At 49.9% G+C, this 24,623-nt stretch overlaps 1 protein-coding gene across 11 annotated transcripts in view; it reads right to left on the bottom strand.

Annotated features, from left to right (window-relative positions):
* The window catches only part of Jakmip3 (Janus kinase and microtubule interacting protein 3), a 136,733-nt gene that overhangs the window by 41,347 nt on the left and 70,763 nt on the right, over positions 1-24,623 (bottom strand). For 6 of the 11 annotated variants that reach the window (XM_041666622.1, XM_041666624.1, XM_041666619.1 and 3 more), the window contains exons 3-7: positions 19,939-20,436; positions 4,075-4,290; positions 2,660-2,779; positions 1,621-1,767; positions 877-1,008 (exon numbers count right to left, since the gene is read on the bottom strand). In XM_041666622.1, coding sequence (XP_041522556.1) covers positions 877-1,008; positions 1,621-1,767; positions 2,660-2,779; positions 4,075-4,290; positions 19,939-20,436 — 1,113 coding nt within the window. The remainder of the gene's footprint in view (positions 1-876; positions 1,009-1,620; positions 1,768-2,659; positions 2,780-4,074; positions 4,291-19,938; positions 20,437-24,623) is intronic. The other 5 variants (XM_041666629.1, XM_041666627.1, XM_041666626.1 and 2 more) reach the window with 3 other exon arrangements.

Genomic DNA, 24,623 nt, shown 5'->3' on the forward strand with positions numbered 1-24,623 from the left:
GGGATGTGGGGGCTCACACAGGGACAGAGAAAGGGAACCACTGACGTGGCAGCCCCCAAAAGCTGTCCCTTGCTCTATCCACTAAACCTGTGCATGGAACCTGGTTTCCAGACAGGGTCTTTGAAGGCGTAATTAACAAAGATGCTGTGAGGAGGCCCTACTAGATTAGGATGGGTCCTGAACCCAGTGGGAAGGGTCCTACAGGAAACAGAAGGGGAGGAAGCCATGGTGGTACTGAGTGGAAAGACAGGGCCACAGCAGGGAATGCTGGAGTCCACAGGGCTGCTCAGGGGAAGAAGTGGTCTCAGCCAGAGTGCATGCACTGGGTACAGCCACCCGCTCTTTGATTTTGGACTCGTGTCCCTGGCCTCCGAAACCTCGAGTGAATAGATGGAGTGTTCTTAAGCTTCCTGCCTATCATGACTTGTTAGCAACAGGGGTGGTGCTGCTGGCCTGGGCCCTGAGGTCCCCAGTTTTAGAAGATTCAGAGGCAGAAAACTGTTTAAAGAAGGTCACCTTAAGTAGTGACGTGATGGGGGGCATCTGAGGAGACCCCATCAATGCATCACTGCTCCCCCTTGCCCTCAGTTCTACCCTAGAGAGATGAGGCAGGGGGCACAGAGAGTAGAGGATATGCAGCAGATGGGGGTGTGGCAACAGAGGACTGGGGGCTACAGGCTAGGGTGCATACAGAGTACATGGGAGCAGAGGACATGCGGTCGAGCAGGGGTACAGCTCTAGAGGGGTGCAGTGTCAGGGGAGCATAGCTCCAGTGGGTGCACCCGATAGCAGAGGGACATGGTTCCACTGGGCACAGGGGAGAGGGGGGCTTGGCTCCAGAGGGCACAGGACAGCAGAGGGGTGCAGCATACTCACCTTGGAAAGTTCATCAATGAGATTCTGCTGCTCCACAATCTGGAGCTTCAGGAAGTCAATCTCTCTCTCATCTTGACTTTGATCAAGGTCATTTAAGGAGCTGGGTCTCCGTATGATTCCGGCTTTCTGCCTCTGAAACACCAAGCATGGTGGGTAAGAATGGAGCACCTCCCTAACAGCCTGAGTAACAGTCCAGGTTTCCTTGGTGTGGGCAAGGACTGTTTGGCTTGGGCTTGGAGCAGCCTGCAGCAGAGCATTGGGGAAATCCAGGCCTATATCTTGGTCGTGCATCAGGGCCAAGACAGCTTCCCAGGTAGCCTGGACACGCCACCTGAACTATCTGTGCTTTTCCGTCAGGTCAGGATCTGAGGAGACGGGCTATTTGACTGGAAGGGTTAATGTCACGCCTCCGTGACATTCTATTGAAGTCTCTTAACCTAACCTGCCTCATGGCCTCTGAGACTTCCAGGGCATGAAGGAACAGACAGACAGCATTCACCACTCTGCAGTCTGGCTTAGTGGTAGAAGTAAGAGTGGAGTTTACCCTGACACCTGACTTGGAGCTCCCCAGCAGGCCTGGAAGTCCTGTCTCTCTATATACAGGACCTCTTGCTACCTTGTGCACAGGACTTTCAGGGCTCTTTGTGGCTTGCCCGAGCCTCTGGGGTTAGAGGAGGACAGAGGAGATGAGACGCTGCCTAGCTCTGCCCAGACGGCTGTTTCTGCAGACCTAGCAGTGCTTACCATTTCTATGTTCTCCTGAGTAACAAATTTCAACTTGCTTTCTATGCGCCGCAGAGTGTGAGACAAGTCTTCGTTCTTCCGGGTCAGACGCTTGTTTTTATCCAGCAACGGCTTGTACTGACTTTCAGCTTCTCTCAACCGCTTTAGCTGAAACAATATTTATTACATAACATGAGCTTTTACATGACAGAGAAAGACAGCACACTGACCAGTTGGAGCTCCATGCCTTGGAGGGCTTGGGGCAGGGCACATGGAAATGCTGAGGGTCCCCAAGCTACAGGTGTATACAGTTCATTGTATAAAGTGGCATGGTAGTTTCCCGGAGACTACCACAGTCCTAGTGTGCTGGACACTGCAGGGTTGTTTATAATAATCCAGTTACAGAGTAAATATAGTTAGTTCATAGATAGTACTGTTTGGGAAACAAAGCAGAGATAGATAGATAGATAGATAGATAGATAGATAGATAGATATACTGTGCAGGATGAATGAAATTTTTGAAAAGCATTTTTAATCCATGACTGGATTTACAGACACCTACGAAACCTGTAGGTGTGGAGCCTGTCAATACGTAACTGTACGTGCAGGATATGTACGTGAGGGTTTCTATGGATACAGAGCCTAGAGATACAGCATCTCTAGATTCAGAACCTGTAGGTGCAGAGCTTACAGGTACAGAGCACAAGATGGAAAGTTGGGCTCAAGCTGCAGGTAGAGTCCCACCGCTCCCTGCCCACTCCACACCCAGGTGAGCCAGGGATATCTCAGGGGTGGAACTCAGCTCCCTGGAGATGGAGAGAAAGGTGAAGACCAGCAGGGCAGAGCCAATACTCTGTTTGCCTGTAAGTAGGGGTGTGATATGGCCCACCACACGTTTTTGTTATGAAGCTTTATTATAGCATGACCAAGAAGCCTTGAGGAAAGCCTGTCCCTGATACCATCACTCCTCGTTTTCATAAGGAATCTTATGGATACTTCCACCTCGCCCCAGACTGCAGCCCTAACCCACGGAATACAAAGCCCCCTACCAGCCACTCACCAGCTCATTCCTTTCTTCCGACAGCAAGGCATTGCGGTCTTCCAGTTTACGAATGATGGCGCTTAACTCAGCGATTTTAAGTTGGAAGCGCCTGGCATCCTTTTCGTCCAACTGCTGTTCCTAAAACAAAAATCAACTGCAAATAACTGGTCCTAGGTGCAAACCTTGGCAATCCCCACCCCAGCTGGAGACCAACGCGCTTCTGCATTGTGACTGCCTTTGCTTCCCAATGCTGCCACAGGGCCCTCCTGGCAGAGGCACTTAGCCCGGAGCTCATGCACTCACTGAACCCAGCAAGATGGGAAAGCAGAGATGTCTGCAATGTGCAAATGTGGCGGGTGAGGGCGTGGAAGTGTAGGAGCCTGAATGTGAGGGAGGACCAGCCGCATGCTTCCTCTAGGCCGCTGTCCAGCTGTGCCTTCCAGACGGGCCTGCCCTGCCAAGCAACAAGTCACTCTCAAAGGATGGCATTCCTTGTAGACTTTCTAGAATTGTTTTCCCAGGAAGTGTGCCCTTTCAAATTGAGTTTCTAAAACTCACTTTTGGAACTACGGGAACGTTAAAAAAAATGAATGAAAACATTCTAGTGCATGTTTGGAATCTAGAGTTATTACAGCGGTCTGTACAGAACCAGGGCATCCAGGGAGTTGGTTCTAACTCAAGTAAGTCACTTGTAACAAGATCATAAATAATATTCTCCAAAGTCAGTGGCCCAAGGCAGAATCAGTTTAAACTTTTGTCCCTGAATCAAAGGAAAGAACGTCCAGGAAGGTGCTGGATATGGCTCAATTCCTCATTCAACAGGTGCAGGAGAGGCTGGGGACCGAAGACTTAGAGGGATAGCATTGAGGGTCTCCCAGGGTACTGCAGACCACCACAGAGAGTCTGAATGAGGCATGGAGACAAAATGAACACGCTCACAGTTATGCAGTTGCTGGCTGCCCCACAGGGTCACTAGCAGCCTGAGAAGGAGCAGAGAATGTCATGGTCACATGAAAAGCAGGTGGGCGGTGACTGGTGATGCTAGTGCTAGCAACCATAACAAGAGGGGCCAAGCCAGAGAGACATGGGGGAGGGGGAGCTGGAGCCCGTGCGCAGGGGGATGGAAGGGAAGGGAAGCAGTTCATGCTTGGAGTGGATTCTCCCCACCAACCAAGGGCAGGGCATGATTGGCAAGTGACCTTTAGCAACCTGGGGCCCAGGAGGCAATAAGAGCAGTGCTTCTGCTGGGCTGATGATGGAGACAATGTATCAGCCCTCCCAGCCAGAGTCAGGAAAGTAGGGGCTGGCTGTACAGTGTCTGGGGCAGGAGGAGCTAGCTGGATACATGGAGCTGCTGCATTGGGTCATATGGCTACGTGGCACTCTGTGTCTGCGACTCCGGGATGGCTGAGACGCGACCTGGGGGTGCTTACAGGGCTTCCTGAGTGGTCTGAGGCGTCTCCTGCACCGCTTGCATAAGGAAGTTCCCGTCTGGGGCTGCCTGGGTGCCGCTCAGCCTCTTTGGCCTGGGAAAGTTGCTCATCTAGAGCCTCTTTCTGGAGCTGCAGTCTCTGGGCATGCCCGGCTTGAACCCCTAACTCTCTTTCCAGCACGAAGACTGCTCTGTCTTTAAATCTTATCTCCTCCATCTACAAGGAGAACAGAACACAATCACATGCGCAGGCAGGGTACAGATCTGCAGTTACCATAGAAACAGGCAGAGTGGCATTAGGAGGAAAAAGTCTCTGGGATGGGAGCCCCACCAGCGAGCGTCTTGGGCTCTGAGTCCAGAAGCAAAAGCAGACATTCTGGATAAGAGCTGGGCATCCATGCTGGACAACACCCCAGCCCTGGGCCACCCACATCCACCTGTCTCACCCTGGGCTGGTCCCAGTGAGGAGTCCCTTCTACAGGCCCCAGGCAACATGTGTCCTTGCACTGACAGTCAGGGTGGCCTACCAAGAACCCCCCATCCCTTGCTGTACATGCCCATGACAATGGGCATCACAGGGCAGGCTTGAAAGACCTGCAGTCCTTGCTTCCTACAGTACGGTGGGCACATCCACATCTGCTGCTAAGGGCACAGGACTCTTCTTTGGAAGGTAGGAGGTGACTCTGAGGTGTAGCCAAAAGCTGAACACTGCACAGCCATGCACTTCCAGGTCACATATACTTCCTGTGGATCTTGTTGAAGTCTAAGGCTTTCAGTGGGGGCAGAGGGACAAGCAGGCTCCAGAAGGCCACACCCACCATATCTAACCTGCCACAGCCCCTGGATCCTGCTGGGCTAGTGGTGGCCCTCCCACCTTCCCCAAAGGGCAGTGTGCTTTGTGATCAACCTAATTCTGGCATCAAGAAGCCCTTTGGAACATGGATGCCGCCTGTATCCTGGGTCTCTCACTTAGGCTGCCTAAGCAGGTGCGTGCTCTGCCCGAGGGTGACCCTACATGGGGAGGGAAAGGAGGGACCTGGGTGCTGTAAAGATCATAACTAGCACTACGAATGTAACAAGACAATGCTGAGGGGAGCAACCCAATTCAAAATAGATTTCCAAAAACAGCTTTGCTTGCTGTTTAAGGTTTAAAAATACCAATAAGCCAGTCTTTGCTGAAGTTAGCTGGAAACACAGACAGATATGTAACTAACCTAGACCACAAATTCCAGGCAAGTCATAGGCAGAACAAGATAAAAGAAACCCTTGCTGGCTCAATTCCTGTTCCGTGGTGCACACCATGGTGCTGAAAGGACAACGTGGCCGATCAGGGAAGCAGAACGGCTGGGCTGGTAACAATAAAACCTTATGGAAGCAGCTAGGTTCTGAGGCTAGGTTCTCATCTAGCCATCCATTAATAGTCTCCTCTGGGACTCTGAACAGAAGAGCTCTGTGCAAGCATGAGGTGGTTGCCTGAGCATCTGGTCAGAGTGAAGGCAGCCCTGTCTTTGAGGTCAATAGGCACAGGATGCCCATATAGAGATGGGTGACCAGGTCTCCCAAGTCTGTGGTTTTCTCACTCAATGGTGCTTGTTTGTTTTGTTTTGTTTTCAAGTCAGAGTTTCTCTATGTAACATCTCTGGCTGTCCTGGAACTTGCTTTGTAGACCACACTGGCCTCAAACTCACAGAGATCGACCCGCCTCTACCTCCCAAACGCTGGGATTAAAGGCGTGAGCCACCACGTCCAGCACTCACTCAATGTTTTAAGATGAACTTGCCTGAACCTTTTGTCTCCTATTCATGCTGGGATCAATCTACATGGGAGGAGAGCGTGTATCTGTAGTATGCCAGGCCCCTCCCAGATTAGGGTGCTCTGCCTAGCAGGATGGCCCCTCACTCCTGGCAGGCACTTCTGTATGTACTGAACCGCAAAGAGAAAGATGACCCAGGACACCACCGCAAACAACACAGGGTTCCTGCCCACAGGTACACTGGTGCCTACAAATGATCCTCCCTTTCTGTGAGAGGGTGCTAAGTATGGCTTGTGTCATTAGGGGCTGGAGGCTGGGGGTCCTGGGCCGTTGCTGTCCCTCCTTCCACCCCTCCCTCCTTCCCTCTCTCCCCTTCTGCCACGTAGCTTTTGGGTCCATAGGGCAGGCTACCTTCTTTTGGGTCCACACACATCCCCACATCTGGCAAGTAACCTTCCTGTGAGTCTAGACCAAGGGATTTCTTGAGCATGTCCCCACCACTAACCCTGGTAAGTCCCACGAAACCTGGAGGAATGGGTCATCTAAGCTGTTGCCTCTCCTAGATGCCTGTGGCAGCATCCTGATACCACACACCGGCACATGCCCTCTCCTGACCCCATCCGCTCTGCGCCAAAATCAGCATGGACACACAAAACAGTGTGCTCCTGGGATGGGAGGCTGACATTCAGAATCATGCCGGAGCCTGCTGGTTACCGCCAGGACTCCTCCTGCCTTTGCCAGTCTCTTGCCACTGCCTCGAATTCTCAGTTATAGACATTATCTGGAAACCACAGGGGAGTTCCCTGGGACTGTGCGTTTCCAGGAAGGGGTGGTCAGGAGGATGCTTGTCCCGAGCTTACAGTGCCTCATATCCTGACTCAGAGAGCATGCTCATTATGTTGCTTCCCCTCATGTGACCCGAACAGCTCTGCATCAGAACTTCTTGTGGCCCTGTCAACCCCGTCAACTGGCAGATCCTCACCCTCAGACACAGAGGTAGAGCTTAGGGGCACCTCCCCTGTTCCCCTGCCACAGCTGACAGTAGACATGATCCATCCCTGACTGCTGTACTGAGAATCGTTCCTCCATTTATACCCCCAAATGGCCACCAGGGCTGCCTGCCACTCAGGGCACACCACCCACCGTTGTGGGTCCCTCACAACTGTGGCTGCTTCCATCTGAATCAACCAGTTCCTAGGACTGGCACCTGGCACCCAGTGCTTCTCACTGACAATAGAGGGCGCTCACACCATCTGTCTTCTTCCAGTGACTCTCCAGATTCGATAGATGACACCTCCCCCAACAGCAAATGTTGCTGTTCTGCAGGGTGTGTGGGAGGTGAGGAAGGCCTCGGTGCTTTGGAGTGGGGCTCATTTTCCTAAAAGCAGCTCCTGGAAGGGCTTAGTCAGGTGGTGAGAGCAGGGACAAGCCCTTGAGGGTTGAGGGTGAAAAGAGAGATGGGACCGAAAATGCTGACCAGATGGAGAGCCTGGTGGTGGCCCAGGTGCAGCCTAGACAGCAGAGGGTAGGGAGGGTCTAGATGAACTGGAGCTGAGAAAGCCAGAGTGACAGCTACTCAAGCCTCAGGTCATTCTCAGGGGCAGTCTGAGAGTTGGTGTGGAGAAGGCAATTAAGACATTCTAGGCTTGACACATACTCCACCCTTAATGTTCCAGAGACACAGGAGGATTTGTGGCATGGCTGAGCATTAGTTACTATGGACAGAATGTTCAGGTACCCACAATCTTGTGGCAGTCTGTCAACAGAACAACAATGGTGGATCCCGCTGGAATCTTCTAGAAAAAGCCCTTTGTTAGTTCCAGACATGGAGGGGAAGTTGACGCTACACTTAGCCTTGCAGGGTCAGCAATTCTGTGCACTAAACAAGCACACAGTGCCGGAGTAGGATGCTGGAGACAGAAACGCAGGTAGGAGCCTTGGTCAGCCTTTCCCTGGGGGTCTCCCTCCCTGGAAACAGCTCACCTTGATGAGTGGGGTGGCCATTTGGCCAGAGGCTGAAAAGGCTGCTGCAGAACCCACAACAGCTACCATAAACAAGGACTTCAGAGTAATGAGGGCGAAACAGATCTGTTCTAAAACCCAACCAGACCCAGAAGGAAACTATTCTTTAGAGATATAATGACCCTGCCTTCACAGTGTCAGGGATGTACCAAAATGGCGACACTTGTTGGAAGACATGGAAAAGTAACAGTCATAGAGATAAAGCAGATGTAAAATCCTGGAGATGAGCGAGACAAATCAGATAAATCAGATGTAAGATCCTGGAGATGAGCGAGACAAATCAGATAAAGCAGATGTAAAAGCAGGCCTGGAGATGAACGAGATATTAGAGTTAGTAGAACAGAACCTGCAAAAGTAATTGGGATCAACACACTGAAAATCATCAATAGGGTTAGTGTCTTAAAATGTTTGTCTTGGGACTGGAAAGATTGCTCATCAGTTAAGAGCACTGTTCTTCCAGAGGAAACGGGTTCAATTCTCAGCACCCACTTGCAGCTTACAACTGTCCATAACTCCAGTTCCATGATATTTGGCATCCACATGCACACATGGAGGCAAAACACCAATGCACATAGAGGAAAAATTAAGTTTTTTAAAAATGTTTTTCTTGCCAGGTGTGAGGGTACACATTGGTAATCCTCGCATCCAGGAAGTAGAAGAACAACTAGAAGTCCAAAGTCATCCTCAGATGCATAACAAGGCGACAGGAAGCCTGGACAATGTGAAACCCTGCCTTTTAAAAAATGAGTCTAGAGAGACAGTTTGTGGGTAAGAGATGTGTTGTATATGCATGAGAACCTGAATTTTGGTACCCAGCACTGATGTAAAAAGTTGGGTGTGGCCACGTACACCAACAATCCCAGTATTTTGTGGAGAACAGAGACAGGACTGCTGGGGCTTGCTGGCCTTCAGCCTGTCTCCAGGTTCAGTGAGAGACCTTGTCTCAAGGAGAGAGTATGGAATGTTATACAACTAGGTACCCGACATCCATCCTGTTGCCTCTGTGTGCATTCATTCAAGAGCACGTGCACCCATGCACATATGTATACAAGCAGCACACACAGTAAACACACGCACACACAAATATACATTTAAGTCACATATAAGTATTTCCTCATAGAGATAGAAAATGGTTAAAATGCAATTCAGTTGAGAATTATAATCTATGAAAACATTCAATATCTAAATTAGGAATTTTATTAGCTTACTGGACTCAGCAGAATCACAAACCCAGTATAAAAAGTCACAGATAATATCCAGGAGGTAAAGAGGGAAAAGAAATATGAAAAGAGCTGAGTGGTGGTGGTGTACACCTTTAATCCCAGCACTAAGGAAACAGAGGTAGGAGGATCTCTGTGAGTTCGAGGCCAGCCTGGTCAATAAAGTGAGTGCCAGGACAGCCACAGCTGTAACACAGAGAAACTCTATCTTGAAAAATCAGAGCGATAGAGAGAGAGAGAGAGAGAGAGAGAGAGAGAGAGAGAGATACAAAAAAGAAATGCTTAAGGAGGAGAGGAGTGTAGTGGGGGTTGAAGAGACAACTTAAGAGCACTGGCTGCTCTTGCAGAGGACCCGTGTTCAGTTCCCAGCACCCACATGACAGCTCATACCTGCTCACACCTGTCTGTAACTCCAGTTCCAGGGCTTCTGACACCTCACACAGGCATACATGCAGGCAAAACACCAATGAACATAAAATAAAAGTAATTACATATTCAGGAGGTGGAGGCACTGCCTCTAATCTCAGCACTTGGGAGGCAGAGGCAGGCGGATCTCTATGAGTTCGAAGCCAGCCTGGTCTATAAGGGCTAGTTCCAGGACAGGCTCCAAAGCTACAGAGAAACCCTGTCTTGAACTAACCCCCCTCCCAAATAAAAGTAAATTACATTAAAAAAAGAAGGAACAGGAAAAGTTAAGATTTCTAATACACATGTGAGTGGAAAGAGGGGAAAAGGGAGGAAATATTTGCCCAAGTAATGGTGAAGAGTTTCTCAAACCCTCTGAAAGACATCATTTCAGATTCAAGAATCTCCACTGGTCCTAAATAGTGGAACAGGGACAGAGGAGAAGGTGAGGAAGGGATGGGAAAGAAGAAATAGGAAGAGAGGAGGAGGAGAACTCATGTCATCATAGACTTCTCAGACATCAAAATATAGTCAGAGAATTTAAGAGCAATTTTAATATCGATATAATTTAAGGATTTATATGAATTGGACACTTTCCTTAAGAAATACTTTTTTTTTAATACTAAACTTGAATAAAAAAGTAAACTTGACACAGAAGTAAAAAAATGTGAAAAGGTTCTATCTATTAAATAAATTTTGTTCATTGCTGTGGGACAATAGTCTTGCACCCTGTAAAGATTTGTCACTTTTATTGGTTTAATAAAATGCTGATTGGCCAATAGCCAGGCAGGAAGTATAGGTGGGGTGACCAGAACAGGAGAATTCTGGGAAGAGAAAAGGCTCAGTCTGCAGTGGTCACCTGGATGGAGAGGATGCAAGATGAGAATGCCTCACTGATAAAAGGTACCAAGTTACGTGGCTAACAGACAAGAATTACAGATTAATGTAAGATGTAAGAGTTAGTTAATAAGAAAGCCTGAGCTATCAGGCGAACCATTTTATAATTACTGTAGACCTCTGGGTGTTTCTTTGGGACTGACTGGCTGTGGGACTGGGTAGGACAGAAACTTCTGTCAACAATTCATAATTTGAAAATATTCCACAAAGAAAATTCTAGTCCCAATGACCTTCACTAGTGACTTTGTCCAAACACTGGAAAAAGAAATATACTATGACTAATAATAATAAAAAGAAATTCAAAACAGAGATGGTGGTCTACTTATGTAATTCCAGCACTCAGGAGGCTGTGCACTCATACAGTGGTGAGTTCAAGGCCAGTCTAGACTAGAGAACAAAATTCTGCCCACCCCCTCAAAAACTCATAAGAAGAGTAGAAAAAAAGATGTTTCTAAGAATCATTTTATAAAATCAGCCAAATTTAGATCACACAACCTGGCAAGAATCCTGTAATGAAGTGGGAGGGAATCTTCAGTGTGGTAATGAAAGACAAAACAATGCCTAGTGCCCAAGTAAGAGTCATCCCCAGAATGTCATGCTGAGTTTGCATTTGCAAAGCAATGAATGCAATTTCTCTCCTCAATGAGATAAAGAAAAAGCCCATACTGTCATCTGAGTTTATGCTGAGTTAGCTCTTGATGGGATCCCATAGCCACTCATGGAAAGAGTCTTTAGCAAATTAAAGCCTCAGGGCATTCCTATTCTCAACAAGGGTTTCCCTAACCACCCGCAGCTGACAGCATCTCCAGGGAGAAAGTATGCGCTGGTTAGGGAGCAGGGAGGAACTGGAAATAACCTGCAAAACTCTACTTGTAATCTGAACCAGTGCACTAAGACTAGAAACCAAAGGCACGCAAGTGCAAAGGAAGGATCAAGCTGTCTTTATTCATCATGATGTGAATACATGCATAAAAGGCATGGGGTTTCTTTGGTAGTGAGGGTTAAACCCAGGGCCTTGCACATACAGGCAAATGTTCTATCACATAGATACAACCTTGACCCTCTTTTGCTTTTTGTTTTGAGACAGGCTCTCACTAACTGTCCAGGCAGGACTCGAAGTCACAGCCCTCCTCTTTCAGCTTCCTGAGTAGCTGGGATTGTATACCTGTGCCATCAGACCTGGCTGTCCATTGCAAATCCAAAGCCAATCTACAGATGGGAGTTACAAGTGAAGGCTGCAAGGTTCAAAATCAGTTTAAAAACAAGTGATATTTCTATGTATCATCAGCAAAAATTAGGAAGATCTTTTAAAATGGAAAAAAAGCAATGCCAAGTCAAATAGCACCAAATATCAAATACAAAGAAATCCAGCAAAAGAAGGCAAGATCTAGAGAGAGCTACATGAAGCGTGGCTGGGAGAAATCACAGAAAAGCTGCAGGACAGCAGACTGCACCTCTTCCTAAAGGTGGGGAGAAATGCTTTTCTGTGGAAGCCGATGCACTGATTGATCTAAATGGTACGGGGAAATTAAGATGATATCGTAGGAGTTAAAGAGCAAAGCTGAAGAATTGACACTTGGTGAGATGCCAAGAATTATTTCACGGTGACAGGATTAAGATGCTGTGCTAACACCGGGTAGAAAAACAGACAGATTTTGATAGGGTCAAAAACAACCCACAGCAATAGGGACACGTGATACAAGCCAGAACAAGACTGCAGATAGCGGAGGGCTGCAGACTTCCCAAAATTTGTTCCACAATGGTAGATGTTCCCAGAGCAAGTAAGGAACCATTTCATACCACATACAAAAGCAGATATTACATGGACCAGGGGACAAGACCATATCCTATCTGGTGACAGTACAGGAACGTTTGCAAGACCTTAGAGTGGTAAAGGATGCCTAAGCAGCACACAAACTGCACATGAAAAGAACCGATGGGGCAGATGCACCTCCTTGGTGTCAGGAGCCGCGCTCATCCACAGATGCTGCTGGGGTCCCCGGGGCAGCCACACCGAGAAGGCTGCTGTGCTAGCCAGAATACAGAAAGAAGTATGGAAGTCCATCAGGAAAAACATTCTCCTGGTTAAAAGAGCCAATGTATGTGAAAAGGCACTTAACAAATACAATGTGTCCGTGGCACAAGGATGGGGAGGTAGTTCTCTCTACCGTGACAGAGCTGCAGCACTGGCTGTGGTCCCAAGTTGGAATAAAGGGGGCCTGGGCCCTGGAGGGTAGAGAGGAAGTAGGTTCACCTCGGTCAACTGAGTCCTCTGAGGTTGGCACTGGCTCCTTCTGTGGTCCAGCACTCCCCTTGGCCACACCCATAGCAGGAGAAGCCAGTACACAAGGCCACCCAAGGACATGATTGTAATGTTTGCAACAGCCCAAACCTGAAACAGCGTGAACTCCTTCAGGGAAGAATGGCTAACACACGGCTGGACTACCAGGGAACATGCTGCTGTGCTTCCCAGGAAGGTGGGAGAAGCAAGAGCAACATGCAGGAAAGGCATCTCTGGGAAGTGTTTGCAGGTACGAGGTCTCTGAATTCAACGGTGGCTACACACAGATACCAGTTGCAGTCCCTGGACTGTCCTCTGGACTTGTGCCTTTCCTGCTTAGCAGTTGTCCCTCGGTCTAAAGACGGACTGAAAAGCAAGTATGAGTGCCCAGCATTCAACTCCAGTTATGTCTGTGTACTGTCTATCTATGCATTGACGTTTTTAAAACACTCTTGATTTGCCTAAGTGCATTCCAAATAAGCCCGTTCAGTGGACATCTGTGGCTAAGACCTTGGCCCTGGGATCTAACCTCGTCTTGCACAGCAGTGTCTGCTGGGAGACGTTCCCCAGAAGATAGACAAATCAGCTGTGAGATTGGCAGCTGGGCTGTGGTGGCTTATACTGAATTCGTGGATTTTTGGCAAAACCGGAAGCATTCCTGGAGAGCGTTCAGGGACTTGGGAAAGCTACCATTGTATCTGGTGGCATTGTTATCAAAAGGAACCAGTGACTTTGCCTGTTCCAACAAGAAGAGGGCCTCCACGCCTCCCTGACACCTCCCCACAAGACACACGTCCTTGGTGAAACAAAGTCCTGGAAACTCAAGGCCAGGCCCAACCCTCCAGCCTGGTGCTTGGTGCCTTGGGGGTTGGCTTCACTTTTATAGCCTTTTTATAGGGTTTTCATTAGTGCTGTGTATTAGCACAGCACATTAGCTAACTACTCTAATGCCTGCGCAGAAGGGGCTGATACTGTAAACCACTGAGGTTTATGAGGGAGAGGAAATTGCTTTTTGTCTGTAATTCCTCTATTTTATGGAGTTTTGAATAACAGCCCGCGGTCGCATTTTAGAAAATGCACTCTGCGTGCAACTGCTGTGTGCTTGCACAGCAGAACCCTCCCAGACTCGAGGGCAACCCTGCACGGATGCTCCAATGCTCAGCACAGCCCTGCCCTTGGTGCGTCATGGGCTGGAGGCTCTGAGGAAGGCAGGGCTGTGAGGTGGGAGTCATCCCCGTCTGAGATCACAGTGAGCCTGTGCAGAATGTTCCAGAACCTTTGAGCATGAGATTCCCCATCCCTTTTACTTCACTGTGACATGACTTAAAATTTGGCCAAGAAAGCCACCAGGGACTGGCTTACCCGGGAGCCTGCAGTAGGCTGTGCACAGAGGAAACCAAGAGAGTCACACAGGTCCCACCTGTTACCAGAGAGGGTCTGAATGACGAACTCCCATGAAGGGCAGAGGTGGACAAACAGTTCTCAATCCTCACTCCGCACACTATAACTTTCTGGTCACAAGTGAGAAGACTGCTGGACCCAGATAGGAGTCTCGAGGCCTTGCTGTCACAAGCCACGCCACGCACCCGAGACAAATGCGTCTTAGGTGTTTATTGGTGGCACCTTGGCCATGCTTTCTTCTCTCTTTTCTCCACCAGCCTTTCTCTGAGGCTCCTGAGTTCTACTAGGCCACATCCTAGCCCATCATTTAGGGCCCTGAGACCAGCACGCCACTGGCTCTGACGGCAGGTGTGGCTCAGCCTGGCCCTGGGTCAGCATGTGACATTCAGCCGAGCACCTACTCTAAGCACTACCTCAAACAGACTTGAATTATCCTTGGACAACGCCACTGACCAGAGCCGAGAGACAGAGCTTCAAATTATAGTGCCTGCTATGGTGGTTCTAAGATTACCTGGAACCTTCTCAGTTCCCTTCCCCAGCCCAGTTATTCCACCCAGAACACTTGGGGATGGAATCTTGGTCCACTGTGTTCTGCCCCAGGGCCTGGACTTCAGCGGGATTCCTAGGTTTATGCCCTCACAGCAGTCCTAGCTGTAGCCTGCCCACTGATTGATGTGCCAGTCCTCTTTGGGGCCACGGCCCCTGTTCAAACACTCTATCTTAGATGACACATCAGTCTGTGGAGAGCTCCCAAGACCCACTTCCTTCAGCAGCATTGCTCCTGACCTGGAGTTCTTGGCCTTTGTCACACCACACAGTCTAAGGCCCTATTCTAGTCAGTGTGCCCAGTGAAGAAATGGCAGTCTCTGCCAGATAGCGCAAAGAACAGAGACAGTTAAAGGTTCTCAAATGTAACTGTAGCCAAGGTTTCTCCATGGGGACGGTCCCTAGAGTCCCAGCTTATCTTGCCTTGTGCAGCTCATATCTCCATGCATGAGTAAACTGAGCTAGTCTGCTGCCTTGGGACTTAGGAACAAGATTTCTCTGGCCTGCTGGGCCCAGGGAGGCCATTGCCCTGTCTCTAGGTCAAAGCCCCAGTCAACATCTGTACACAGACTGGGTGTACAACATCTGTACACAACATCTGTGCCGAACTGGGTGGGACCCAGGGACTATTCCACTTGTCTCTGATCCAAAGCCACTCTCAGCCCTGTACTCAGCCCCTGGGTTAGCCTGTCTATAAGTGACACCCCCCCCGCCTTTGCTCAGCCCTGTGCTCAGCCCCTGGGTTAGCCTGTCTATAAGTGACCCCCCCCCCACACACACACACTCCTTTGCTCTGCCCTGCTTCAGTTTCTGCTCCAGACAGCTCCTATCCCTGGTATCCTCAGAAATACCTCAGACTCTTTGTCCATACCAAGTCTTGCCCTCTCTCCCCAAGCGATAACACCTGGGCCCCACCCTTCTAAAGAGACCTTCAAAGTCTTCTTGTTATATGCTTGATGCCCACCCCAGATGCTTCTGTGGAATCTAGAGAGTCAGCCCAAATTCACAGTTAGGTTTCAGAAAGCAGGATCCTCTTACAAACTAGGGGCCAAGGGATATAGGCAGTTCTGAGACCCCATCAGTAAGGAGGCCCCCATTGGCCAATGTCACAAGAGGTTGCCCTACACCCGGAGCCTTAGCCCTAGCTTCTGGACTCATAGGTAACAGTGACTTGACCCAGGAACACATTGGCTTGCTCTAGCGCCTCATGCCTCCTGGTCAAGACCGTTCTTTAGGTTTTTTATTATGTCATTAAATTGTACAATTTATCTATGGCTAGTCTCTGGAAGCAGCGTCTGAAGGTGGACTCGGGAGTAGGGAAGAAGCAAGTTGCTCCTCCAATGGCTATGCACGGGCAGTTGAGGTCAAGGGTCAGAAGCAAATCTCCATCCCAGCATAAACCTATGAATGGTCTCCAACAGTGACACCTGGTGGAGATCGTGAGTAATGCAGCAGTTGGAACAAACCCAAGGCCCTTTGGTGTTGGACTGGATTGGATGACAAGCGGAGCTCTTGGACTCCAGGCCACGGTATACTGACCTTGTCAATAGGGTGTGTATAAAATGACAGGCACAGAGGATTCTCCAGAGTGACTATGGATTCTCTAGGGGGAAACCCTGAGATCCTTTGAACCAGGAAAACTTGTTTCCCGACTGTCCTTTAATTAGAACGCCAGAGCCTCTGGGGACTGTGCCATATCTTCTACTTGGATACTCCATGGCTCTGTGGAGAGGATGATGATCATGGAGAACACTGCATCTGAGAGCCGTCTTTGGGTTGTAAAGGCTCTGGTTTCTTATTCAGTTTAACGTGTTCTGGGAATGAAACTGAACCCAGGCCTGGAGCATGTGAAGCAAGGGTTCCACCATGGGCTACATCTTCTGTCCTATTTTTGTGTATTTATTGGAATATTTGACACATAAAGTCACTTCACCTGCAGTAAAATGTTTAATTATTGTTTTCCTTCCTGATGTTTTTAGTTTTTCTTTCCCCAACTGAAGTGACTGGAATTCTTCTTTGGAAAGAAAAAAAAAATGAAAGTACTGTTGCCCGCTTGTGTAATTTTTGAAAGTTCACTTTAGAGCCCCTTGTATCAGAGCCTTTACACATTACACACCACACACACACACACACACACACAAACACACACACACCACACACACATACACACACGCAGGCATGCACGCACATACACACCCACACTGTGTTTCCCCAACTGGGGTGTAAAGGAGAGGCTAAGAGAATTGTTCAACAGGAAAGCCAGGAGTGGACAGGGCCTCTGCCATGGCACAGACAAGGAAGGAGCTGAACCTTTGAAAGCGGAACGTTCTCAGAGAAGAGCTGCTCTCATTTAGGTGACTGGGGAGAGGGAGCCAAGGGGTTTACTTCAGAGAGCAAGTACCTTTGACACTTAGAATAATTGAAATAAGCAGGGAAGTTGAGGGTGCTTCCTAAAAAATAGAACAGAAAGCCAAGGTCAGGAGAAAAATAATAAGTTCAGTGTGAATTCAAAGGCCCAACTTCTGATGAGCAGATGTGGGAAGGGAGATGAGAGGCAAGAAGGAGACTTAGACACAGACCGCAGGTTTCCCCAGCTGAGGACAGTTAGAGAGAGCGCCTGCCTGCCTGCCTGGAGTAGATGAGCGGACGCCTGTGCTATCCACACAGCACAGTGCCATTGCAGAGGCATCCTAAGTGCAAGGAGAAGGTAGGGCTGGTGGAGAACATGGCAGGGAAAGGGCAGGGGATTTGAGTAATGAAGAAAGGTCCAGCATTGTCCGGCTGTGCACTTGTAAAGAGACAGAGGAGATGCGGTGCTTTGAGGCTGAACCACAAAGGCAAATGGCTGAAATTCTGATTTTTTTTTTTTGACAGCATTGAGAGGTTCACCATTCTACTGGAAATGTGGTGTGCATGAGTGACACAGACTCTTAGGAAACTAAGCGAACAACAACAAAAAAAAGCCTCAAAGGAAAACACAGATGTGTGAGCTACGCGGTGCAATGGGATGGACCCTGAGGCACTGTCTGTAACTCTCAGCAGCAGGAATGGAACCGTATATCCTTCCCTCAGCCAAGATAGAGCTACCCCCCAGATGCTCTCTGCCCCCTGAATCTTCTCTCTACCTTCCTGTCAGGCTCTGTAACCGAAAAGGTGGAGAGCTAGGGATGTGGCTCAATAATAATAACACACATGTTGCCTAGTATGTGTGAGGTCTTTCTGGATGGGGGAACTGGTCCTCCCTGCAGTGGTCCCACCTACTCCTCCATGCTGGTCTCCTCTGGGTCTATGGGTCAGTGGGAGGTGAGCCATCTGGACACGTACTCCCTGCTCCCTCTTGGGTTGGGAGTTGACAGGAGCTGACTGGGTCCTGCCCCTGATGCTCTCCTGTGCTGAGCGCTGCCCTTCCCTCTGGATCTGTAGACCCAGTGATGAGCCCCAGACTCATCAGACCCAGGACTCTCCTCCTCACCTTTCTCCAGCTTTCCTTGGGGGTTTCTCAGAGGACACAGCATCTACTTCCTGCTGAGATGTACCCGGTACACTATGGTGAAGCCGGGCTGGGAGCAACGAAGGCACAGCACTTTGGGAGGGAGGCATTGCATGCAGGAGAGAGGAGGCAGCATAGACTAAAGGCAAGAAATAGCTCAAACATACTGTGACAGTCTGGGATAAAGTCCAGGGCCACCAGCTGGAGAGGTCACAGGTTTTTGCCGCTAGGGACCCAAACCAGAGTGGGAGGGGACTGTGGAGCACAGATATTTTCTTAACAAGCTTTGTGGAGAATTAAGGTTGCCTTCCTCTGCTATGGACACTAGGACGCCATCTCCAAGCAGGACAAAGGAAAGGGCGATGTAGCAGGCAGAATGCATTTTCCCAGCAGCCTGCTGTCAGCTGCCTTACTGCTCCAGATAGACAGGCTAGGGCAGAGCCACACCACGTGACATCATATGGTCAGACCACATCCTGGGGTCACTAAAGGTAATGACAACATATGGTTCTGGACAGATAGAGAGGGGCAGGGGTATTGGAGCAGGGAACATTCTGGAAAGGGGCGGGGCTTTCAGGTTAGGAATAGGGCAGACACCCTGTGTTCATCATGGCAAATTCATGTTTCCTTCGCAATGCCCACATTCCTCTTTCCGGTGATGTCCAGAAAATCGCTGCCATCTCCTTAAATTCTGTGAAGTGGTGTGGCCTGTAGCATGTCTCTGGACACCAGAAACCCAGGGAAGTGGAGGAAGGATGACTGCCTGGGTACCCTAACTAGAAAGATGGCTACATCCTACTAAGGAGTGCCTTAATGCCTAGGGTCCTTCTGGTGATTTGAATGAGTCGTCCTTCTCCTTCGTAAGTCCCTGACATTTGAATAGTTGATCCCCAGATGGTGGCTGGTTGGGAAGGAGTTGGGGGTGTGGCCTTATAGGAGGAGGTGTGTCACTGGGTCACTGGAGGAGGTAGGCTTGAGATTTCTAAAGCTTTTCACCATCCCCTTGGCACTTTTTCTGTTCCCTGCTTGTGGTTTGAAATGTGAGCTCCCAGCTGGTGCTCCAGGCCTGCTACCTGCTAACCTCCACTCTGCCACCATGGACTATTATCCCCCAGCATAAGTTCCCTTGGTCATGGTGTCTTAGCACATCAATAGAAAGTAACCAACACTAAGGGCTGCGCCTCTCAGGTAGATCTCCACTGTTCCCCACATTCCTGAGAAACACACTTTCCAAGAGAGGAGTCACACCCAACCCATTCCTCACAACTCCTGAATGTTCTCTTCTGCTTTTTAGCACCGGGCCTGAGAACGCTGGCTGGACCAGTCCTTGTCTCAGGATGCCTGGTCTGTGGGCTTCCTAGGATACACAGATGCTTCCAGCCATCAAGTACAACTGGCCATCTAACAGGGTCATGCCTAGGGGATTGTCTTCCTAGAGGTACGCATGGCACAGGAATCTCAAAGCTGCTCTAGGCTTCTCACCAACATGAAGACCCTCTCCTCCCTTGATCTGGCATCCAGCAGCTCAGAATTCCTCTGCCATCCGTGTATGAGCCTCACCTGACTCCTGGCTTAACCTGGTACACCTCCACAGCCCCTTGGGGAGGACAGGCATTATGACTTGAAAATGTCCTATTCTAAGTGGGGATCAGGTGCACTGCTGGCTGAGATGGAGGGGCAGATGGGGTCTTGCCTACCTGTGGTACCTGGCTCTGCACTCCTGCACCTCTGGAGTCCTCAGAACTAATAGGAAGGGTGTGAGGTACATGAGCGGAGAAAATGGCCTGGGGAAGGACCAGAGCGAGCTGTGCCCTGCTGCCCACCTTCCCACCTGCCCAGCAGCCACGTACCAGCCTGCGGATCTCACGCTCACACTCCTTCTTGATGCGGACGATTTCTTCTTGGTGCAGATGGTAGACACTTCTGATCTCCGCGGCCTTGATCTTGTCAGCCTGTATGACCATGGTCAGTGCCTCCTCCACCTGCTTTTTGGCCCCCTTGAGCTCTGAGATCTCTTGCTGCATCTTGACCTTCTCGACCTCAAAGCCCTTCTTGGCCTCTTCCTTAGCCTCGCACAGGAGCACCGTCTTCACCTTGTCAGGCGCGCCATCCCGCAGGGTGTTGAGAAGCGCCTGCAGCCGCTGGTTCTCGTTGTCCTTAATCTTGATGACCCTCAGCAGCTCGGCCTCGTGCTGCCTTAACAGCGCCTCCCGCACTGCCTGCAGCTCCTTCATCTTCTCCTCGTGCAGCTTGGTCTTGAGCTCAGTGACCAGGACCGCGTGCTTTCGCTGCTCGTGTTCGCGCACCTGCTTCAGCTCCTGGCTCTTCTCCCGTTCCACTTTGCTGACCTGAAAGACAGGTGAGACTGAGGTTGTTGGAGCCCCGAACATCTGCGGTGGCTGAAACATGTGTGCACACATAAAGGATTGCTTTTCTGCAAACTTTGGGGCTACCTGACTTCCAAATGTGCTTTTAACTGTCAATTAAAACAGAAGTCACCCTGCTTGGTGGAGGGCGTGGATGTGCATGCTGGCCCTGCGGCACACATGGCCCCGCACTGTCGCACTGTAGCCCGAGAGATCCGGGCCGTGGACAGGCTCTGCCCCTGGAAATCTGTTCCAGGTCCTTCTAGAAGGAAGCTGAGCATAAGGAGAGCTTCTCAATGGACATTGCCCCCCAGGAGCAGTGGAGGAGCACTGTCTAGAGCCTTCAAGCTAGTTTCTGTCCCCTCCCTCCAGGTTCTGTTTCTTCACACAAACAAGGAACCTGCTGTACTTACCTTCTATGGTGAATGGTGACACCTCTTAGCAACCAGGCTGTCTTTCTAGATGACACCTCGTGTCTACATTTTGGAAACAATGTGACCATGTGCTTCATATTCATCCAGATGTTTTGGGGCTCTGACTGAGTGGTCACCCCACTATAGCAAGTACTATATAATGGATATGTAATGGATAATGGCTAAAATTCCTATCTGCCCCGTCTGTACCATGGCTGAAGAACTGAAGAGCTCCTCTGTGGTCCATGACGCTTCCCTTCTGCCTTCACCATGCAGAGTCCCAGTTCTCTCTGATGAGCAGATGAAGCCACCAAGCTCCACAATGTGGAGTCCACAGTGGTCTGTCCTCCTGGCAGCGTTTGACTTTGCGTCCCTCCTCGAGACCTACAGGCCCCTCTTAAGCTGCTTCCACATCAGGCACTGCCCCAGCTCTGTAGTCTCTGCCTCTCTGGACACTCAATCCAGAGGGGACCCGCAGCCCAACCAACCCCTTTCCTTTCTGCGGCTTCCCAGGGCTCTAGGCACCCACATACACTGGTCCCCAAACACTCTTCTTTCTCTCTGGTCCTGACTCCCAGATCTCCAAGGGCCAATTTACTTGGTGACACTGAGGGCTACACCCCATCACCTGCACCCAGAGGGACCTGCAGCCTGCTTTGTGCCTGAAGACCACCCTGGCTTTCTAAGCCCCTTTAGGGGATCAGCCAGTGGTGATATGGGCATGGTGTCACAGCACCCTGCATCCCACCGTCGGGGGAGGGTTAGGCTGCTACTGTTCTGATCGACTTCCTGCTTACAGTGGACACGCATAGCCTCATACCCACTTCCGGAAGACTGGGCCTCTATGAATCTCAAAAACCCAGCTGGGGATCCACCTGCTCCCTGCTAGGACCCTAAACCAGTCACTCTTTATTGAATTTGTTCAAACAGCTTCCCCAGGTCTTGATTGCCTTCAAGGCTCTCATGGCCATAGTGGGCACCAGTTCTGGAGTGATTGGTATTTCCCACTTTTCCATAGCAGCCAAACATGAGTCCTTCCTGTGCTGGGTGCCTGTTTAATCCTTGCATGCTCCCCCATTTTCTATTATATTCTTTGGGGAGACTCGCTAGAGCCACCTTCTAGGCTCCCCCTTTCCTTACCCGCCACCACCAAACAGCAGCAAAGCTGCCCACTCCACCTGTACAGCAGGCACTTTCCTGCTGAGCTTATCCTCGGTCCAAGCCTACTTAAAGGGCTCCTCCAGCTTACACCAGTGCCATGATCTTGGGACAAAACCTTTAACACAGGGGTCTTTGGGAATAGTTAAGATCCAAACGGTTCCTGATTTGTCTCTGTGGCTGCCTTTCCTCCGCTCCCACCAGAGGCAACTTTCCGGGGCTGTTTGCTGCTGCTTCTCCATAGGACAGGCATGTGACACTGACTCACAGCTGGCACCAGGGCTGGAGACCTTATTGTCCTCTCACAGACTGTCCCTCCTGCACACTGGACAGTAGGCAGCCATCTGGCAATGTGGGTTTCTGCTTTGCTGAATAGACCATTACTGGAAACTAGAACAAATAGGCAAATGGCTCCCCACCCCCACCTGCCCATTTAATGTGCGCCTCCTCCTCTTCCAGTTTTAATCAAATCCCAGATACGAGAAAAAAAATCTGAGGTTTGTTTGGTTTGAGTTTTTTGAGACAGGCTCTCACACTGTAGCTGAGGTTGGCCTGGAGCTAACACTAAGCAGACCAAGCTAGCCTTGAACTCACAGAGATCTTCCTCTTTCTGCCTCATCCCAAAGGTGATGAGGTCACAGGTATGAGCCACCACATAGTGTCTCTGAATTATCTGAAGAAAGTGCTTCTCTTCCTCCATGGTTCCTTTGGATGATTTCAGAACATTCTGTGTGCTTAAAGGAAGGAAGAATGAATGGCTGGGTGGGACAGGAATAGCCAGTTTCTCCTGGGGGTTGGGACCCGAGGGTGCGTCAAGTCCTGAGTGGGACATGGTAGGTCAGAACCAACACCAGTATCTATGGACCCAGGAGCACAGAAGAGTCTCCCAGGAGCCTGGCTCTCTTCTTTCAGCAAATACATCATCATATCTCATGAAAACTTCCCAAATGGGAAAAAGCAAAGAGAAATGAGTACATCTTGTGTCACAGAGAAGATTATGGAGAGCGGAGAGCAGTGTGAACCAAACAGCCCGAAGTGGGGTGAAGCTCTACCCCACCTTTAAGCTGTTGGAGACAGGGGTTTACTTCTGCCCAGGGCCTGAGACTTTGCCATGGAGAAAAGACTACCCGTGCGTCATGTGTGGAATGCTTGGTTATCATCCAGCCAATCACCAGATGCCCTCTATCTCCTACCCCAACCAAAGCACCCACAGTGCTCAGGCTGGGCCACTAGCTTCCAACAAAGCATGTGGCAGAGTGGGACACCCATCCCAGGACAGTCATGAAAGCTGAGCAGAAGTTAGCCCTTGGAGGATCCTGGGAGACTCCTCCGTGCCCTGGAGAAATGCCAGTAGGCAACTTCAAGGCTCAACAGGAAGGGTAACTAGCTCTCCTGAAATTCTGGGAAGCTGGCGAAAGACAGACATGGCAGGGAGGGGTGAGGGTGTGGGAGGGACAAATCATCTTGGCTCACAGTGTCAGGGCTTTAAGTCCACGGTCACTTGGCTCCATTGATTCTAGGCCTGTGTGTGTGGAGGAAGAGCACCACAGTTGCAGGGAGACAGGTGGGGGAGCAGAGTGAATGACCTCACAGTGGACAGAAGTCCATGCTGGCCAGTTTCTGCCTTCCACTTTTGTTTCTCTGTGCCTCCTGTTCAAAGGCTACTGGGAAATGCCATCCACATTCAGATTCACAGTCAGCTTTTTTTCTTAGCTGCTGTTCCTCATTCCCCCTGGCTCTGGACACCCTCACAGACACGCCCAGAGGTGTACTTTACCGATACAGGTGTCCCTCCGTCTAGCCAAGTTCATAATCATTTTAATCATCACAGGACTGGACTCCCACAGAAACCTGCAGCCGGCAGAGACTGGCATCAGGGGTGTTAAACTGTGAGAAACGCTACAGCCTTCTCAGACATAGGGCAGCCACCAATGCCTGCCAGGGTCTGCCCCGGATTCACACACCATGACTTTTCCTTTCCTGCTGGTTCTCCTGGCCTTCCAGAGAGATCCAAACCATGGAATGGGAGGGAGGTTACTTCACTCAGGGCTGGGGGGAGGCTGGGAAAACTTCCTTCAGCTGCTGTTTGGTTGTGGTGAAAAAGCAAGATAAACAATTGATTCTTTCCTCTAACCACTCAGTTGTGCGATAATAAACTGGCTCCCTGCCAACCATGGAGTACCAACTGTTTCCTGAGGCGCATAGGGATTCAAGCATACTTGATGGGCCTCAGTTCTTTGTAAATCCCATCTTCAGTGAGGCTTGGAGTGTTGGCCCCTTTTGTGGCCAGCGAATGCCTCTTCCGGAGGCTCTTGAATCCTCTGATTGAGAGCCAAGTAGTTTCCCAGACTGGAATGTGGCAGAGTCCAGGTTTGTTTGGCTTGTCTCTAGTTGCTCTGAGTGCGCTTTTCATTTCCATAGAAAGTGATGTCTCAAGGTCACAGTCAAGGTTCCAGGACTGCTCATTCCTACTGGGTAGGTTACTGATATATGTATGTATGCATGTATGTGTGTGTGTGTATGTATCACATGCACATACACCTTACGAGTCCACATCAACATTAAGTTCAAAGTCAGGCCCACAGAACTTCTGCCTAG

Source organism: Microtus oregoni, unplaced genomic scaffold (genome assembly GCF_018167655.1).
Source record: "Microtus oregoni isolate MIOR12 unplaced genomic scaffold, Mior012 000016F_ref0000370, whole genome shotgun sequence".
Classification (NCBI taxonomy): Eukaryota; Metazoa; Chordata; class Mammalia; order Rodentia; family Cricetidae; genus Microtus; species Microtus oregoni.